At 48.0% G+C, this 14,760-nt stretch overlaps 1 protein-coding gene across 2 annotated transcripts in view; it reads right to left on the bottom strand.

Annotated features, from left to right (window-relative positions):
• The window catches only part of SRCIN1 (SRC kinase signaling inhibitor 1), a 390,348-nt gene that overhangs the window by 21,209 nt on the left and 354,379 nt on the right, over positions 1 to 14,760 (bottom strand). For both annotated transcript variants that reach the window (XM_029572790.1, XM_029572789.1), the window contains one exon: positions 13,145 to 13,299. In XM_029572790.1, the coding sequence (XP_029428650.1) occupies positions 13,145 to 13,299 (155 nt within the window). The remainder of the gene's footprint in view (positions 1 to 13,144; positions 13,300 to 14,760) is intronic.

Genomic DNA, 14,760 nt, shown 5'->3' with positions numbered 1-14,760 from the left:
GATGTGATTTCTCTACAGGAGGACATCTGGAAGAAGAGGATGCAGACATTTGGAGTATTTTTGGTCTTGTAGTTTATCTGTTTCTTCTGTTGTGTGAAGGTGTGGTGTCTGGATGTGTGGGATGTAGGATGTACGTATGGTCAAGTTCCTCAGGTAGACATAGAGTATTACTGTTGGCATCTTTTAGTTTAAGTGGGTCAGAACCTTAAGAAAAGGTTTTAATTATGTCATTAACATCTTCCTTGTTACCGGAGGGTGTTTACACTGGGAAGCACTATTTTATGAATCATAGTGGGCTGACATGCCTAACTCCTTTGGTATTGGTTTTTGTCAATGGATCCCCTGAAAATTAGCCATTTGAATGTTGATATAGTTCATTCCCAAATAAAGCGCAAAAAGATATTGAATCTTTTCAAAAAATCTGCCTCCCAAATTGTGTTTTTACAGGAGATACATTTGACATTGAAAGAACATCTCAAATTTAAGAAAGATTGGGTGAGGCAAACTATTTCTGCTTCTTATTCTGCTCGCCAACGTGAGCTTCTGATTTTGATTCCTAAGAATCTCCCATTTCAGGTTGAGAAAGTTATTGTTGATAAGGATGGTCGATATGTTTTTGCGGTTATGTCATTATTTATTTATTTATTATTTTGTTATACCGACTTTCATGATAATAATCACATCAACCCGGTTTACAATTAACAATCAGGTCGATACTGTAACGTGCGGTTGAAGATTTCCCGTCTGTAACGTGCTGGGAGCGCACAATTCGGACGCATAAGGCGATTCAGCGATACAGTCTCCAGTTTCACGCGTCCTTAGCGCTTTTTAAAACAGACACATAACCCTTTCCGCACGCAGCATGTATATGCTATGTAAATGAACGAATTAGCTGTATAATGAAGGAATTAGCTATTCCCCTCCGATACTGTGACGCGCGCTCAGATTATCTCCTTTGTAACCCGCTATTTTGCCGCGTCCTTAACCTGTTAGTTTACCGCCACCCTCTACTTGGTGTTAGTGTGGTGTTCGAAAATTAAAACGGGAATAAAGTGTAAAAAATGGTGTAAAAAAAGTGTAAAAACATTGCTTACCTGCCCTGGCCCCCGTCCGGTCTCCGGTGCAGCCCCAGTCCTGTCCCCTCCTCCTGAAGCAAAAAAAAAAAAAAACCCGAAAAAGTAGCAAGGCTCGGGCCTGCTACGATAGTCCCTTCTCCCTTCTCCTCTCCTCCCGATTTCGGCGCTCAAGGCGGCTGGGTGGGCGTGCATTCATCCAGGCAGAGGGAGCCGGCGGCGAAAGCGGCCTCCGGCTCCCTCTGCCTGGATGAATGCCCGGCCCCCGCCGGCCGCGAATGAATGCCCGTGCGATTTCGGCGCTCAAGGCGTGACGTCATGTCATGTGACTGCCTTGAGCGCCGAAATCGCACGGGCATTCATTCACGGCCGGCGGGGGCCGCTGGATGAATGCCCGGCCCCTGCTGGCCGCGAATGAATGCCCGTGCGATTTCGGCGCTCAAGGCAGTCACATGACGTGACGTCACGCCTTGAGCGCCGAAATCGCACGGGCATTCATTCGCGGCCGGCGGGGGCCAGGCATTCATCCAGGCAGAGGGAGCCGGAGGCCGCTTTCGCCGCCGGCTCCCTCTGCCTGGATGAATGCACGGCCCCCGCCGGCAGTGAATGAATGCCCGTGCGATTTCGGCGCTCAAGGCATGAGCGCCGAAATCGCACGGGCATTCATTCACTGCCGGCGGGGGCCGTGCATTCATCCAGCGGCCCCCGCCGGCCGTGAATGAATGCCCGTGCGATTTCGGCGCTCAAGGCGTGACGTCACGTCATGTGACTGCCTTGAGCGCTGAAATCGCACGGGCATTCATTCACTGCCGGCGGGGGTCGTGCATTCATCCAGGCAGAGGGAGCCGGAGGCCGCTTTCGCCGCTGGCTCCCTCTGCCTGGATGAATGCACGCCCACCCGGCCGCCTTGAGCAGTTTTGTTTTTTTTTTTTGCTTCGGAAGGAGGAGACAGGACTGAGGCTACACCGGAGACCGGACGGGGCCAGGGCAGGTGAGCGGGGGCTGGGGGATAGTTTGCCGAGCATCGGGGAACATAACTGTCCACTTCCTGGTACCTGTCATTTCAAATGTCATTTGAAATGACATTTGAAATGACAGATACCAGCGCAGCCGTGAAGCGTTAGGCCCGCGAACCCAGGATACTGTATAGGTGCTCTATACAGTAAAATGGGTTGCGCGGGCCTAACGCTTGCCTAAGGCTTCGCAGCCGCGGCATGCATTTGCATGCAATTAGAAGAGAGTATAGAGCGGTAGGTGAAGAGAACTGTGCGTGCGGGGAACGAGGGTGCGCCTGACACTGCCGCACTGTTTCTACCGCGGCCTTAGAGTATCGATCTGAATGTGGGTAAGGCAGAGAATAACAAGTAACACTATACAAAGTTTAAACATCGAAAACAATAGTATGTATGTGGGAAAGTTACAATAAAACAGGGAGAGTTAACTTGGATCTAGAAAGGGGGAGATAACTGAACAGAATATCTGTTAGGTAATTTATATGCACCAAATGTATATAGTCATGCTTTTTTCTCTGAATTGGTGTCCATTCCTAGTAAACTTTTGGACCATGCTTTGATACTGAGTGCTGATTTTAATGTGGTATCAGATCCCAATGTGGATCTGATACTACTTAGGTTGTAAGGGTGTTAAGAGAGCTGCAACTGCTGGACATCTGGCAGGTTTTGAACCAGATGAGAGAGATTTTACATTTTACTCAGTGCCCCATGGTGCATATTCAAGACTTGAATATTTTCTCATTTCCGTTTTCCTTTTCCTTAGAATTAAGGTTGCCAAAATTTGTATGATGACCATTTCTGATCAAGCTACAATTACTATGGAGCTAGAATTATTAAAGAGGACAGCTTTATCTAGGTGGCGTTTTCCCTCTTTTTTGCACCATGAGGCCTTTCAGGAATTTTTGAAATCCAGATAGCAGCAATATTTAGATGAAAATATGTTTCCTGAGATTTCTCCACAGATGGGGCAGGTTTTCAGAGGGTTACGTGTGCCAGGCCTATTTTCAAAAGGCCGGGTGGTGCACGTAAAGCACCGGGATACGTGTAAGTCCCGGGGCTTGAAAAAATGGGCGGTCCGGGGGTGGGGCGGGGCGGGGCCAGAGGCCTCTGCAAAGCCGCTGGGCCGGGGGATCGCACGCCGGCAAGATATGCCTGCCTCTGGCGTAACTTGCGTTTGTTTTAAAATTTACCCTTATATACATTATGGTCCTCTGCATCTGCACTTGCTAGCAACGATAAGCTGATCATAAGTCTGGATGCTGAAAAAAGCCTTTGTAAAAGTACTATGGCATTATTTATTCTGGGTTTTGGAGCAGTATGGTTTTCAAGGAGACTTTTTAAAGTGGCTTAAAGTATTATGGGCCAGATTTTAAAACTTACGCATGGGCGTAGATTTGTGCGCGTAACCCGGCGCGCACAAATCTATGCCTGATTTTATAACATGCGCGTGCAGCCGTGCGCATGTTATGAAATCCAGGGTTGGCGCGTGCAAGGTGGTGCACGCTTGTGCAACTTGCGTGCGCTGAGCCCTAGGGGAGCCCCAATGGCTTTCCCCGTTCCCTCCGAGGCCGCTCTGAAATCGGATCAGGCGAAGGCCTACTGTTCTCTTTGGGATGCAGTAATACCTAGAGTAGAAGCTGCTGCCCTGTTGATCGGAATGGGTTTGAATGCTCTGGAAGTTGTGTGGGTGGAGAGCTCCTTGAGAAGTATTTCCCGATCCTTGGAAGACCTCCAAGAAGGGCATGGGGGAGAGTCTGGTGGTATTTCCTGGAAGTGCAACCTGTAACCCTGGCGGATGAAGGAGGGGACCCACCGATCCGAGGTGATGGCTCTCCAACAGTCTGTGAAGGATGTGAGTCGACCTCCAACTGGAGGGCCCCCCACTGGCTGTATTGTCAACTGGCTTAAACTCCCTTGCAGACAGTCAAAAACCCGTGGCAAGGGTCTGCTGTAGTGCTGGCTGAGTTCTGGGAACATGCTGTTGCCGAAGACGAGACCTCAGACCAGCCCTTTGAGGCCGTGCTTTGCCAGAGGATAATACTTCCTCGGTTGGTAAAATGGTCGTCGAGGTCCCTGCCTTAAGGACTTTTTGCCCGAGGACTGGGGGGTCCGAGGTGCTAGCCAAGAGATGCTGCATGGTCTCATGATGGTCTTTGAGTTGCACTACTGCCTCCTTGATTTTGTCGCCAAAGAGATTCTCTCCAATACAAGGCAGGTCACCAATACGGTCTTGTACTTTGGGCTGGAGATCGGATGCCCTTAGCTATGCCATACAACGAACCCCAAAGCCCGCCATGGCCACTCTTGCTGCTGCCTTAAAGACATCATATGTGGACCTAACTTTATGCTTGTCACATTCCAATCCCTGTTACACAACCTTCAGGAGGGCCTCCTGGAGTTGTTAAGGGAGGCGATCTGCCAACTCCTGCACCTGTTTCCAGAGGTTTCTGGAATATTGGCCCATTTATAGATGGTAGCAAGCAATGTGGGCTGCCAACATAGATCCCTGAAAGACTTTACGGCTCAGGGCATCCAGGGCCTTGTGCTCACGGCTTGGGGGAGCGGAGGCATGGGTGTGAGACCTTTTTGCTTTTTTAAGGGCGACTCCACCACCACCGACTGGTGTGGGAGGTGTTGCCTCTCAAAACCTGCAGATGGTTGTACCAGGTATATGGCATCGGTCTTCCTGTTTACCAGAGAGACTGAGATGGGATGTTCCCAGAGCCTGCCGACCAAGTCCTTGAAGATATCATGTACTGGAACGGCAACTACTTCCTTAGGAGCATCCACAAACTGAAGGATCTCCAGCATTCTGTGCCTGGAGTCCTCCTCAGGGAGGAGCTGGAAGGGGACCAACTCCGCCATCGCCCTCACAAACCCTGCGAATGTCAGGTCCTCTGGAGGGGGCGGAGCCTCTCCTCTGGAGGAGAGGGTTCTGAAAGCAGTTCCTTGGAGTCCCCAGAAGAAGAGACGAAAGGCTCATCTTCCCACATGTCGTAAGGGGTGTCAGCCTTGCTCCCTAGCGACACCGGTGGGGAAGCCTGAGAAGCCTGGGCCAGGGCACCAGTAGCCCTGCAGGCACAGACAGCACTACAGGTCCCGGGGGCACCATAGGCATCAATGGCATTGAGGGCGACGGTAATCTGAAGCCCGATGATCGCAGGACTGGTCCGGGGGGGGGGGATGGACATGCACCACTGGGGTTGACGGTCCTTTCTCGGAGGAATCTGCGATGGGTATGGTCTCTGACAGCGGCCTCACTAGTGCCCCTCGCAGCAGCGAGGGTTCCTGGGGCATCATCGCGGGTTGCATCAGCAGAGCACCGAGGAGCAGGTCCAAACGCTCCAGCAACAGTGCTAGCACAGATGGTGCCAGTTCCTATAGCGGCGGAGGCACGAAGGGGGCCGGCAGCTCGATACCCTGGGGGGCTCGTCCCACCGCTAGGTGCACCCTGCGCTCCAACTCCTCTTCGAACACTGTTGATGACAGCACAGCTTGAAGAGGAGGAGGCGTAAACTGGGTCTCCTCAGAGTCTCAAGGGGAACCGGTACCCGACACTGATATTGGTGGGGTTTTCCTCGGGTCATCGGCCTCGATGGGTATTGATGCCTTGTCGGTATGGGGCCGGTTCGGGGGAATCGCAGTTGAAGCCGGTGCCTTCCCGAGCTTGCAGCCATGAGAGGAAGGTGACCGATGCCAGGTCTTCCTGGGTTTCTGCTGGTGCTTGGCTCGGTCTTTCCCCAGTGCCGACGATGGCGACGATCCTAGCTCTAGCTGGTGAACTGGTGAAGGATAGGACAAGATTCATCTTCCTTGTCGTGATGTGTCGATGCCCTTGACACCAAGGCCGAGGGATCAGACTTTCTGGCACCAAATAACTTGTCCATCTTATCCAGGTGTGCTTGACGACCCTTGGGGATCATATGAGCACAAAAAGAACAGGTGCACACATCATGCGACGCCCCCAGGCACAGAACGCAGACCTTTTGGGGGTCTGTGATGCACATGGTCTGAGGGCACTGGAGAAAGTGGCGGAACCCAGAGGAATCCATTGAGAAAAATAACAGCTGAGCAGTCGATGGCCGGTGGCCACCGGGGGACGGCACCATTGGTAATCGACTGCAAAGAATGCAAATTACTTCCCGTGATGCCTCTAACTAGGGCTGGGAGAAATCGAGGGATTCGGCGTGGGAAAATTGAGAAGAATAAGTCAATTTTAAGATTTGCCAAAGTATAACAGAGTGCAAGCTCCACAGCTGCGAGGCAACAGCTCTGCGGAAAAGAAGAGACTGAAGAGGGACCCTGCATGGATAGTGGCATGCTGGGCATGGTCAGTGTGTCAGTCAAAGTTCTAGAAACTTTGACAGAAGTTTTCTGTGCCGGGCTCCATCTGATGATGTCACCCACATGTATGGACTACCATCATGCTTGTCCTAGGAGAATTATAAAAACTGTCACATGTTAACATTTTTTAGGTTGTGAGGGCTAGATGGGCGGGAGAGGCTAAGTTTCAGATTTCAGAGAGAGGGGTGCAGTCCTGTTTTGAAGGATTAAAGAATATTTCTTCAAACATGCAATTCAGGTTCTAACACAGAGCATATGTTTCACAATTGACAGCTTACTATGCTAAACTGATGCCTTCAGTGGTTTGTTTGAAGAGTAAACATGAAAGAGGTACTCTGACTCATGCGTTTTGGGAATGTGGTTATTATCCAGAAATTTTGGGTCAAAGTGATCAATTTTTACAAGGTTTGTTGGGGTATGTTATTCCTTTGTCCCCAGAACTGGAGAAATTACTTACCTGATAATTTAATTTTCTTTAGTGTAGACAGATGGATTCAGGACCAGTGAGTTATGCTTCCCTGCCAGCAGATGGAGAAGGAGCAAGCTGACATCACAGTATATATATTCCTGCAGTGACCCCAACCTGCCAGTATTCTCTTCAAAAGCAACTGTGGACAGACTAGCAGAAAACTTGATTAAAAACAGTCAACCATAACTGTACTCAATCAACAAGAAACACTGGACTCACTAAGAATCTAGGTACCCCAATTTAGGGACTGGATGAACACTTACCAGTAATCCCTTGATATCCAGAGCACACAGGAGACTATTGGCACACTCATGTGGCAGCCGAGGGCGGGAATCTGAGTCCATCTGTCTACACTAAGGAAAACAAAATTATCAGGTAAGTAATTTCTCCATTTCCTAGTATGCAGACAGATGGACTCAGAATCAGTGGGGTGTACCAAAGCTACTCCCGAACAGGGTGGGAGGCTGCCCGCGGTCCAGTCAACACCGCCCGTGCAAAAGCTGTGATCTCCTGGGCCTGCACATCCGGACGATAAAACCTGGAAAACTTATGTAAAGAGGACCACTTCACAGCTCGGCAAATGGTGATCGGAGACAACAATCCAACCTCTGCCCATGACACTGCCTGAATCCTAGTGGAAGTTTGGAATCTGAGAAGGCAATGGTTTTCAGCATCCATATATGCGGCCATGACTATCTCCTTAATCCAGCTTGCCATGGTAGACCGCAAAGCTGGAGCACCCTGCTTACTCCTACCATGGAGAACAAACAGGTGATCCGTCTTTCAGAAAGGCTCAGAAACCGCCAGATACCGCACAATAAGTCTCTTGACATCCAAGGAACGCAGGAGGCAAAACTCCTCTACATCCCTGACCTTATCCAGGGATGGCAAGGTGATGGACTGATTCAAATGAAAATCTGACTTCACCTTTGGCAAGAAAGAGGGAACAGTATGCAGTTGTAGCGCCACTGGATTCACCCGAAAGAATGGCTCCCGGCAAGACAAGGCCTGCAGCTCAGAAATTCGACGCACAGAACATATAGCCACCAGAACACTGTCTTCAAGGTCAACAACCACAAGGAAAGTCTACATATCAGTTGGAACATAGAGCCCGCCAAGAAATCTGGCACAAAGTTAAGACTCCACAAGGGGTCTGGTAACCTCAAGGGAAGCCTAAGATGCTTCACTCCCTTCAAAAAACGGACCACATCAGGATGGGATGACAAGGAATCACCATTCACCAGACCCCTAAAACAGGCAAGAGCCGCAACCTGCACCTTCAAGGAATTAAGGGCCAATCCTATATTCAACCCATCCTGCAAAAAATCCAGAATGAGTGGGATCTTAACTGAATGAGGAAGAACACCATGTTCCTCTCACCAGGCCTCAAATACTTTCCAAACTCGCACATAGACTAAGGAAGTGGAGAACTTCCGAGCGAGGAGTAAAGTGGAAATCACCACGGAAGAATACCCATGCTTCAAGTGGTGAGTCCTCTCAAGGGCCAAACTATAAGACAGAACAGAGTCGGATCCACGTGAAGAACCAGATCCTGCTGAAACAGATCCCAGTGTGGCGGAAGCAGAAGAGTGGTTTCCACCAGGAGTCTTTGCAAATCTGCATACCACAGACACCTGGGCCAATCCGACACCACCAGGAGTACTAGCCCCCTGTGGATTTCAATTTTGTGAATCATCCAGCCCAGCAATGGCTATGGAGGAAAGGTGTAAAGCAATCTGTCTTCTGGACAGACTTGTACAAGAGCATCTATATCCAGAGACCAGCGACTGTAGAATCGAGGAACTTTCGCATTGCGAGAAGTCGCCAGCAGGTCTAGGAACGGAAGGCCCCAGCGATCCACAATCAGCTGAAATGCTTCGGCGGACAACACCCATTCTCCTGGGTCCAGACTCTCTCTGCTGAGAAAGTCCACTCTTACATTGTCTTTTCCTCCAATATGAAAGGCCGACACCCATTCCATGGTTGGTCTATTTCCTGCGACACTTGCTGGCTCTTGGTTCCTCCCTGGCGATTGATGTAGGCCACTGACATCGCGTTGTCCAACATGCATATCCAGCATGGCTCTCTGCTTCAACAGCATGGGAGAAGAATAAACTGATACTTCAAGCATATCCAGCATAGCTCCTTGCTTCAACGGCAGGGGAGAAGAAAAACAACCAATAAGGGCTGTATGGCGTAGTCTGAGTAAGACAGATGGGCATGGGTGTGGCTTGCTTATTGCGGCGGTTACTACCCCTACTACCCCTAACTTATCAAGCTAGATATTTCACTTGGATGCAGCTCCATCACTGCTTTCTACATTAATGGTGGGGGTGGAAGGGAAATAGAACCAAGAGCTAAGAGAAACAGATAAGTATGAGAGAAAAAAGTGTGTGAAGCTTGCTGGGCAGACTGGATGGGCCGTTTGGTCTTCTTCTGCCGTCATTTCTATGTTTCTATGTTTCTATCATGCAGACCGCTTGATCTTGCAGCCTGTGGCTGAACTGCAAGCATGCCAACTGGATTGCCCGGGTTTCCAGGCAATTGATTTTCCAGTGGGACACCTCGGCATTCCAATGCCCTTGGGCTGTCAGCTCCTGACAGTGAGCTCCCCAAACCTGGAGACTCACATCTGTTGTTTTTTTCTCAGATGAGCCTCCTGCAACCACCACTGGAGACGAAAACAGAATACCATCGGCAAGAGGAGCCAAACTGAAAAGTCCTGAGACTGCAGGTTCCAATGAGACAGTAGCAAGCGCTGAAGAGGACACATATATGCCCTCGTCCAAGCACCACTTCCAGGGATGCTGCCATGAAGCCAAGCACCTGCAGATTGGACCACACTGTCGGGCGTATAATGTTCTCCAACTGACGCACCTGAGACATCAATTTCTGAATTCGAATTTCTGGCAGGAAAACATTGTCCTATCGTGTGTTGAACTGGACTCCCTGATACTCCAACGATTGGGATGACTGAAGACTGCTTTTGGCCAGATTCACCACCCAACCGAGCTCCTGCAACAAGGAGATCACCTTGTGTGTCATCAGGCGGCTCTCTTCCTGACACTTGGCTCAAAACAGCCAGTCGTCCAAGTATGGGTGCACCAGGATCCTTTCTCTTCTCAAGGCCACCGCTACTACCACCATAACCTTGAAAAACATTCTGGGCGCAGTTGCTAGACCAAATGGCAGTGCCCAAAACTAATAATGGCACCCCAACACTGCAAAATGTAGAAAATATTGGTGTTCCAAATGGATGGGAATATGAAGGTAGGCCTCACAGATCTAGGGAGGTGAGAAATTCCACCAACTGCACTGCCATTATCACAGAGCGTAAGGTTTCCATGCAAAAATGAGTCACCTTCAAATGACAGTTGACTCGTTTGAGATCCAGGATGGGACGAAAGGAACCCTCCTTCTTAGGCACAACAAAATAAATGGAATATTGCCCCATACTTTCCTGAGATGTGGGCACCGGAACCACAGCCCTCAGCCTGAGAAGCCTTTGAAGCATAGACTCCACTGCCTGCTTCTTCTGTGGCAAGGAGACACCATGAACGCATCCCGAGGAACACCGAGAAATTCCAGCGCATATCCTTCTCATATCACCTCCAGGACCCACTTGTCCAATGTAATCTTGACTCACCTCTGACATAAAAGAGAGTGACGTACCCCTATCTCTTGTTCCCGAAGTGGGTTGGCAAACCTTCATTGGGAAGCTCAGGAAGGTCCGCCACCCAAGCCCGCTCCTTCATTGGGCTGTCTGGGATGAAAGGAAGGAGACCTACCAAAAGACCTCTGAAAGGTCAACCCTCTGTAGGGATGAAACTGCTTGGAACCCTGGAGATGACTTCTCATACCAAAGGGGCGCTGCAATTGCTTCTTATCCTCCGGCAACCGAGGAAGCGGTGATTCGCCCCACTTACTGGCCAGTTTCTCCAACTCACTCCCAAACAAGATTGACCCTTTAAAGGGCATCTTTATAAGATTAGCTTTGAAGGCTGCGTCAGCTGACCAATTTTGCAACCAGAGTTGACGCCTGGCCGCTATCACCGAAGCCACTCCTCTGGCCGAGGTATGCTATAAAGGTGGCAGCGGGCTCCATAACTGCTCTGGAATTCCCTCCAGAATCATCAACCCCCTGCGAGAGGAGCAGACAAGATCGCACCACTAGGAAGCAACAGGAAGTGATCTGTAAATTCATCGCCACTTGTCTCAAAGGCTTGCTTAAGGATAGCCTCAATCCTCCTATCATGTACATCCTTCAAGGCCGCTCCTCCCTCCACGGGGATAGTTGTCCGCTTAGAGACAGCAAATACCAGTGCATCCACTTTGGGAAAATGCAAACGCTCTCGCACAGCCGGATCCAGGGTACAGATCTTCCAACGACTGACCCCCTTTAAAATTTGCCTCTGGAGTGTCCCATTCAAGATCAATCAATTCCTGAATGGCATCCATCACAGGGAAAAACAAGAGGCTTTACGCATGTCATAAACCAAATAGTACTTAATGTGTATTTGTTACCAGATAATATTGGCACCCTCTATGTAAAGTATGATCTATTTCTTTTGGTTTTTTTTGTGCCCTATTGTAAACCATTATGATGGTAAATAACTTAATGACAGTATATAAACTCTTTTAAATAAAATAAATAAATACAATAATAAACCAAAATGGGATTCTTCTTTGGCATCCATACCAGGAACACCCAGCTGCTTCAAAGACTGGGAAATCAGGGCCAGCAGTTTATCTCTATGAAAGAATCGCAACATGGTGCAATCCGGTTCCAGATCCGGGAAGATTTTCCCATCTTCCAGGGAATAAGGATCTTCCTCATCATCAGTGCCATCCCTGTTTCTTTTGGGAATACCTGCATAGGACTGGAAGAGGGAGGAGCCACTGGCTGAGGGTACGACCTGACAGGATTGGGTGAAGCGGAGGACTGTGCCTGAAGAAAACTTTGTAAGCCTTGGAAAAATTTCTCCTTCCAAAAAATCCCCAAAGGGAGATGCATGTCCACCATCTACTGAAGACGGAGAATACTGGTAGGCTGGGGGTACTGCAGGGGTATATATACTATGACATCAGCTTGCTCCGTCTCCATCTGCTGGCAGGGGAGCATAACCCACTGGTTCTGAGTCCATCTGTCTACACGCTAAGAAATGGTGCTATTTGAAAAGGATTTATCCCTAAATTTATTTAAGAAGGAAGACATTCTTTTTGTATGTAAGGCCTTTGTATTGGGGAAAAAATCAATTCTGTTAGTCTGGTGTGAAGAGAAATCACCATCTTATTGGCAGTGGAGGAATTCTTTATTTTACATAGTATTTATGGAATCTATGATATTGACTACTAATATTAGATGTGTATGAAAGAGATGGTTTTTGATGGTGTGGGATAAATACATTCAAAATTTACCTCCACAGCTAGAAGTTTGATCTTGATCAAATTGTAAGATGTGGAAAGGGCGGTTAATTTAAAAAAATAAATACATATCTCTTTTTGATTACGAATAAACACTTCCTAATCGTTTGACATGGATTGGAGTGGGGGGTGGAAGGGAGGGATGGGATTTCGGTAGTCAGTTGATGTTATTCATTTTGCTTTTTATTTTCTAGAATTATTTCCATTACTTTTGGAGATTCTTGGATGCAAAGAATAAGGCACCTGAGAATTGAGTTCAGTTTCCTGGTTAATGGAGAAGAGGGAGAAAGTTCAAAAAGATTTGTGGAGGAAAAATATCAAGGACACAACATAATTTCTTTGATAAGGTTTGATTGTTTATGGATTAGGTGTATGGACTTTGTAAGTGTCTGTGGATATGTACCTGTATGCTACTATGTACCTTTCCTGATTGCATACTTTGTTATGCTGATGTTGTCTGCTAAATCAATAAAACGTTTTAATACAAAAAGTTAAAATTAAAATACAACAAAGTGAAATACACATAAAACCAAAGTTCAATCCCAATTATAAACAAATAGGGGCAGTTACTCAGGGAATGGAGGAGTAGCCTAGTGGTTAGAGCAGTGGGCTACAGACCAGGGTTCATAATCCCACTATTGCTCCTTGTGACCTTGGGCAAGTCACTTTTCCCTCCATTGCCTCAGGTACAAACTTAGATTGTAAGCCTTCTGGGGATAGAGAAATACCTACAGTACCTGAATGTAATCTGCTTTAAAGTGTGAAAAACATTATATAAAACTCTAAATATAAATGGGTCTCAGTGTGTGGGATAGTTTTACCTTTATGAAAGTAGCTTCTTTCTTGCTGATGACAATCACCTCACCAGTACGGGTGGTGGTCAGCCCATGAGAGGAAGGAAAGCTGCGACGAGGTGGGGGAGGTGGTGGTGATTTGGAGGGTTTCTCAGTCCGATACTTGGGCACTGTGAGCTCATCTGCAGGGATGAAAGACTTATTAGATTCTTGCACATCACCAATCCCCGCCAAGCTGCAAGACATCTGAGACAAAGCTAAATGAAGACAGAGAGGACCAAGGTGGCAGAGAAGAGAGAGGAGTTTCAAGACAAATGCGGAAAGCAATGTTGTTTACCTATAACAGAGCTGTTCTCTGTGGCTAGCAAAACAAAACAGTTGCACATATGAACGATATCATCTGATGACCCCAAGGTGGAATAGGCTCTTCCATAGGGCCGGATTTTAAAAGGGTTACGCATGTAAATCCTCTGGATTTACGCGCGTAACCAGGTCTACACATGCTGGGCCTATTTTAAAAAGGCCCAGCGACGCGTGTAAGTCCCGGGGCTTGCAAAAAAGGGATGGGGAGGGGTAGGGCGGGGTCAGGCTCCCGGCACAGTGGCCGGCTCCAGTGGCTAAAGTAAGTTTGGAGATAAAAAAACAAAACATCAAAGTTAGGGGGGAAAGGGCGGGGAAGGGAAGGGAAGGTGGGGGGGGGGGGGGAGGGCAGCCTGGCTCGGAGTGGGCTCGGTGCGCGCAAGATGCACAATTGTGCAGCCCCTAGCGCGCGCCGACCCTGGATTTTATAACATGCACGAGCCTGCGCTCGCATGTTATAAAATCAGGCGTACATGTGTGCACACCGGGTAGCGCGTGCACATGTACGCCCACGCGATCTTTTTTAAAATCTACCCCATAGCTTTTAGTGACTAAAATGTCTTTTTGAGAATACTGAGGAATTCCCATGTTGCTGCTACCACTCCAACCAGTTCAGTACTTCCCATGCATCGGCTTAACTTCAGGGAGGTGGGTGGGACTATGGCTGATTTGTTCTGCTGTTCACGGAGAACATCTGTAACCGATAAACAACTTTGCTTTCTCTGTAGACAAGCATAGCAAACAACCATACAAGCGGGGACTCCCAAGCTTAGAATTGCTAAAAACTATGGGGGTCACTATTCAGCAGTATTTAGCCAAGTAACTGACAAGTTATCCTGTGAAATGCCATCTTTTCAATATTTCACCCGTTTATCTAGCTAAAGTTTAGCCAGATTACATAGGGGCATTCTGGGGCAGAGTTAAGTTAGTTGAATCAGTTATCTGGCTAACTCTAGATGTGCCATATAATAGTCATTAAGATAGCCAGATAAGTTTATCCGGCTATCTTTAAGATAACCTGCTATATTCAATAGTGCAGCTGCACCATTGAATATCCCTCCAAAATGAGTAGATATATTTATCTGACTGACTTTGCAATCTCGCCAGTGATTGAATATTACCTATTTCTTTCTTTTTTTTTGCAACTCATATAAGTGGAAATTGGGAAATCAACGATACCAATGAAATAAGTTTTGAAGAATTGCCTGGCCAAATGAGTTACCTTGTTTGAGTCCTGATCCAAGTAAACAAATAAGTGGGTGTACAAATAAGCATGGGTGTAG

The sequence above is a fragment of the Rhinatrema bivittatum genome, chromosome 12, assembly GCF_901001135.1.
Source record: "Rhinatrema bivittatum chromosome 12, aRhiBiv1.1, whole genome shotgun sequence".
Taxonomy (NCBI): domain Eukaryota; kingdom Metazoa; phylum Chordata; class Amphibia; order Gymnophiona; family Rhinatrematidae; genus Rhinatrema; species Rhinatrema bivittatum.
Note: the sequence above shows the minus strand (reverse complement) of the source record. Positions and strands in the feature narration are given on the sequence as shown.